General features: G+C 38.7%; 1 protein-coding gene across 1 annotated transcript in view; it reads left to right on the top strand.

The window, feature by feature from the left end:
• The first annotated feature begins 396 nt into the window (after window positions 1–396).
• Window positions 397–6,000, top strand: part of npffr2a (neuropeptide FF receptor 2a) — a 35,181-nt gene continuing 29,577 nt past the window's right edge. The window contains exons 1-2 of the mRNA XM_028578665.1: window positions 397–640; window positions 5,105–5,439. Coding sequence (XP_028434466.1) covers window positions 5,112–5,439 — 328 coding nt within the window. The 5' untranslated portion in view covers window positions 397–640; window positions 5,105–5,111. The remainder of the gene's footprint in view (window positions 641–5,104; window positions 5,440–6,000) is intronic.

Raw genomic sequence — 6,000 nt, 5'->3', positions numbered from 1 at the left:
TTTGATGATGAATATCACCCAGCACTACTAGAGGAAAAAATAATCTATCTAAAGTTTTATCAATTAAAATGAGAAACTGTAAATGCATTCTGAATTCGACAAATAAATGTAACATTCAAACATAAGATATGCTTTTCACTTTTTGTAGGCTATACTTTAAATTAATGCAGTTTAACTAATTTAATGTCTTCATTTCATTATGTTATTAAATTCTCAGGCCATCAGTGACCTGTCCTCTCATAATCAGCAACACATTAGATATTTTGTTTAATAGCAGACTTGACATTTCAGAGACAGGAGCTGTGAGAGATGAGGGGGGATATCACTCAACCCGTTAATCCCACCCCCTTCACTCCCGACGTCACCGCATCAAATACACGGACGGATCCGGCTGTAAATCCTCCACTTGCGCTCTGAGCGGCTGGCTGAGCGCATCCTGTACACGAAGCGCTTCGCAGCGACGCACATGAAACCGGACTGGCGGACGGAGCTTAACTATTTCTTTTTTTCCATGCTCTGTTTGTTTTTCCTGTCTCTTTGATCTACATATGTCTTAGTCAGAGTAAAGTGGACATTTAATTTACTTTTCTTTTCCTCGGAGAACACAGTCCGTCAACAGCTTGATTTGAAATAAACCAAGGTAAGACAAGGTAGTTTATTAGCGTTATTTACTGTCAAAACAGTGGATAATTGTCTGTGAAATTTATTTTTAAAAACTAATTTTCGAAGAGTGAATAGGACTCATTGCAGCCTAAGATCGTTAAGTGCTTGTAATAGGTTATCAAGGCGCAGAGCGTTCGGGTCAGTAAGTAACTCAAGCTTTTCGGTGCACGCACGTCTTATTCTCTATCCTTCTGTCTGTCCAGCCAGTTTTGTCCGCGTTGATGCGCTGAAAGCAATTTGGACACAGACACGTCTTTGTCCAGGAGTGGTCAGTCAGCGTGTTTGTGCATCAGCTCCTGAAGTTTGCATCCTGAAGCGCAATGTGATGCGTAAAATTCCCAGCAGTAACAGCAGCAACAATCGGAATCCAAACAGCTCTGGAAACCTTTCATTTTTCACCAGCGCATGTGAAGTGCAGCGACTGCTTTACGCGCAACGTTGGCACAAAATGCACATCCATAGGTACTTTCCTCCATCCACCGGCGCAAGTCCCGTTGGCTGTAGGCAGATGTGAATCATGAAAATTGTGCGTGAAATCCGTGGCGTAGCAGCAGGGAAGTCTGGGGGCATGAATAACAGGAATAGAGTAAAAAAAAAAAATATGGTGGCTTTAAATAAAACATATGTCTTGAGCTTGTATTGTATATACCATACAATTAGCCTCTAAACATCCGCTAACCTCTGACCCTGACCGTTCCCATTATGTGCCATGCAGAGCTCGAAGTGTTTTGAGCTGAAGAAGCATGCTCAGTGTAGCCAATGCAGATATATATCGTGTATTTGCAGTGCTTATTTTCTTATATGCAACAAAGGAAATTGACTGAAATATCAACAGCAGCTTAGAGCGAAAAACACAAAGATGAATCATTTTTTATTCATTTATAATGAGCAAAAAACAATACTTATCATCGGTAGCTTAAAATAAGTGGAAGAATACATGTGTAATGCTGTGTAGTGGTAGCAAGAAAAACCTAGTGAGGAGGACATGTGAATATTGTCAAATTAATTAGATTGTAAAGTTGTAATTCAGTTATGGCTCAGATGATTGAAAGATGTTGAAAGGTATATGAGTCCAGGGTGATCGTTTGTATCAGTCTTAAAATAGATAAAAATAAAGTAATAAAAAAAATGCGATTACATTCACCAAAAACACAGAAAGTTATGAGAGCTGAAGAAACAGGCTGCCACTCGAGCGGCTCCATCTGTAAGCTGCTTATATTAGTGAGACTGCAAGTAGTGTGACAACATCATGATTTAATTAAGGGACGCTTAATGACGTTAAACTGACAGGACTCTGTTGGTTTTATGACAATTAGAGTTTATCCTGCACAGGTAAATGTCATAACATAAAATGTCATAACTGTGATATTTTGCACAACCTGGTTTCTTTCAACCATTTACTTGTTTGCATTTTAAAATAGCTTGGTCACCTATTTTTACATATTGCAGTAATATGATATATAAAATTGTTAATCATTTAATGAATCTGACTGTTTGAAGATAACCTTAATCCAGATCACATATTTTCCTCAGTGGTTATGGTAGCAGGTTCATATGATCTCTAACATATTGAGTTTACATGGCTCTTCTACCAATCCAACCCCAGACTTATGCTGTTTATGAATGATACTCTGATAAAAAAATAGGAATCCTGACTTAATCTGGACAGTTGTGCTGAAGTTCCAAAGCTTTCAGTTTGAGAACAAAGCACACAAAGCGAAGGCCACAAATTAGAGCTATTAAGTGTCTCCCGAGAACGTTAGACTGGATAATGATTTTAATTCAAATTCCAGAATTACCTAATTTCACTGCAGAGACTGACATTCTGAGAGAACAAGAACCACCACACCACACTATAATGAATCCTCTCTTGTCAAACAATTCTAATAAAAATTCACTAGCTGTGGGTCCATCAGTGCACTGTGCAAGCAATTCAATTAATCTTATGAGTAAAAAATGGATAAGGAATCTTATCTTTCTCATCTTTAGCAATCAATCAATTAGGAAGACTGTGCTCTATGGTATGATGTAATTTGATTAAACTCATGATATGTCTGTACATTAATACAGAAACAGGATTTAGTTAGACTAAAAGTAGTAGCAGGAAGTAGTAATCAGGAAGATGTCATCTGAAACCATCAATCACCCCAGGTTCATCACCGGGTTCGAGATATCATATGTAGGCCAAAAATGAAGAGTAATGGGGTTGAATCCCACAATGTCTCACCCATCACATCCTAAAAAATCTAATCCAAAAAGAATATTGTGGATGTACCACATCATTGGGGTAGGCAAAAATCACATTTTAGGGTGGCACTGGTCTTCCATTTACTGTCTAAAAAAAACATCTCTTTGAAAGGACCCATGTTTGTGGGGATTTCAGTCTCAGGCCCTATTAGATTACGTGCATTTTATAGATTCTCATGTTGCTGCCCGTTGTCCACACTTGCTGAGTTTCTAGGCAAGCGCAAGGGGAAAGTGAATAGCACCGAAAAACACCATGAACTCATGTCTGCAGGATGCAGCGGACTTGTTTGTGGTTTCAGAGAAAAAGGGCTGTGACCAACATCTTAGAAAGTGTATACATTTAGTCATAAATAGGTGTACCTTCACTATTTAGTATGCCAGAAAACTGTTTAGTTTGTCTCAATACATTGTATTGTTGCTGATGTATTTTGCAGTATGTAAGCCAGCATGCTTTTTTGACATCTGACCCACAATCCTTTGCGCAGCATATATGAGCCAGAGTGCAAAAGTTCAAGGCTCTTTGTTAATAAGAAGTAGCCTCTCCCAATTATATGCATACTGCATGCAACAGTACACACTTTGTTAGGGTAGCTACAGTAAATAATTGAAAAGGTATGTGATTTGGAACTCAGCCATAGTCCCAGATACACAACACACAACATAGACCACCAGGACACATCTGCGTTTCTATAAATAAGTCATTAAAACTGCAGAATTGGATTGGCAAATTAAAGACCTTTCAAAATCTATACTTCCTCAGTTCCTCCAATTAGCCCCAAATTTGCCCATTCATGTTTTATATTCACATTTGTTCAGCTCATCCGCACAAAGAAATCAGCAGTTAGCCTATAGAGCACTTTACCAATTGTGAGGTTTGTCCCCGCCAGTGACGAGCAGACAAACTCCAGATAATGGCTTGTACCAGGAGGCATTTCTGTTGGCATAAGTCATAAAGAAAGGGTTGTTAAACGGTCAGAAAAGTTGACATGGATAATTAAGTAAATATGTTAAGGCACAAACATCAGCATTTTAAGATTAATAAATAAGCATTGTTCTTGAATTTAGAAAATCATAAAACTTAAGTAAAGTACAAGAGGGAGGCTGAGGATTAATAGGCACGCCAATAGTGTCTGATTTCCATTAGTCTACGTGTAACCTTGACCTTCCACTTCTGGGATTGCTCCGTTGTCGCCGGAAAATCCGCTGGATTTCAGGATTTCACTCATTTAGGCTGGATATCTGTTGCCTTGGGCTTCCTTTGTGTTGGCATTTTAAATTCTGGTCGATTTATGAGGACTATGGCTAACCTTTTCTCAGATATCTGCAGGGGAAATCCAGACAGCTAGCTAGACTATCTGTCCAATCTGAGTTTTCTGTTGCATGACTAAAACAACTTTTAAACGTACCCCAAAACAAGTACACAAAACAAGTTCCTTCCGAGTCTATTTTGCAGCGGCACTGCGGCTTTTCTCCGGTGCCTAGCACCACCCAAGACTATTGTGATTGGTTTAAAGAAATGCCAATAAACCAGAGCACCTTTTCCTCCCATCCCCGAATGCTATGTGGAGTAGCCAGACTCTCCTGCAGTGCACTTTGGATTAGGGTCTGGCAAAGCGAGACTAGATTTCCATATATACATAAGAGCTGGTGATACGATGAATTATGCACACTACATTAATGGAAACGATGGGACTATGTCATACATGTGCTGCAACTAAAATAAGCTGCACTACTCAATATTTTAGTTATTTTCATTTTTAATATTAGCAATGAGCCAAATGACAACATGTAATGTGAAAGAGGTAGTAGCTCATGGTGACGAAATAGTTCTCCCGACTCTGCAGATCAACCTTATAATAAAGGTGATATGTCAGTTTTGTTTCTGCAGCTCAATCTCTACTTCTATCAGTTTAGACCTTTTTTCATGTAATTAATGTAACCTTGCAAAACATAGAACACATACTAAGCATTTCGGCAATGGTGTATAGCTTTCATTATTTGATGTAGTTTAAATTTTTTCTAGCATGAATGCAGAAAATGCATTATTGTTCATTTTTCAAAAGGTCTTTTAATGGGATTTAAGTCCAAGCATTTTTAAAAATCTCATCTGTTCAATAAGTTGCCATTCTTTGAAATTGCACTAAAAAGTGGGCTGGTTCACCATAAAGTCATCTATTCGTCCTTTATTTTTCAGATTTAAAATGAACGAAGGACTTGAGAACAACTTGACTCAACTGCATGGCAACTGGACATTTTACAACTCCTCCGTGGAGTATGTCATACCCAGGAGCAACATCACCTATGTTGGATTTTACCTGCATCAGCCATCCACAGCAGCCATCTTCATTGTGTCCTACCTGCTGATCTTCCTCGTGTGCATGGTGGGTAATGGAGTGGTGTGTTTCATTGTGATGAGGAGCAAAAACATGCGGACTGTCACCAACTTGTTCATCTTAAACCTTGCTGTGAGTGACCTCCTGGTTGGGATTTTCTGCATGCCCACAACACTTCTTGACAACATAATTACAGGTGAGCAGGGCAGTAATGTGAAGCTTTCATTGTGTTGCTGTTGTTGTTGTGTTTAACAAGCTGGCTGCGTGGTCATATAGGTAATGCAGTTGGTCATTTTAACACTTTCCAGACTGAAATGTCTTAACTACAACTATTTGATGGATTGCTGTGAATTTAGGAAGGGGCATTTATGCTCTGACTTTGACTTTAATCCAATCTAGTGCCACCAACAGGCCAAATCTCCCAACACTTAGTCTGACGACAAGATATCTCAAAAAAACTGTACTTAAACAGCTTTTAGGAGAATTTCCATAAACTTTGGATAAGACATTCATTGTACCCTGAAAGATGAATCCTAATGACTGGTGATCCCTTACTTTTCCTCTAGCGTCACCAGCAGGCTGACATATTGAGGGAAATGTCTCAGCAACTATTGGATGAATTACTATATTAAATGTGGTACAGACATTTAAGTTAACTTCAGGATGTATTGTAACAACTTTGTCGATACCCTGACTTTTGATCTTGCACTAAAAACAGGTCAAACATTTCACTTGTCCAACACTTTAGTTAATGAAA

This window comes from Perca flavescens, chromosome 5, assembly GCF_004354835.1.
Source record: "Perca flavescens isolate YP-PL-M2 chromosome 5, PFLA_1.0, whole genome shotgun sequence".
Lineage (NCBI taxonomy): Eukaryota > Metazoa > Chordata > Actinopteri > Perciformes > Percidae > Perca > Perca flavescens.
Note: the sequence above shows the minus strand (reverse complement) of the source record. Positions and strands in the feature narration are given on the sequence as shown.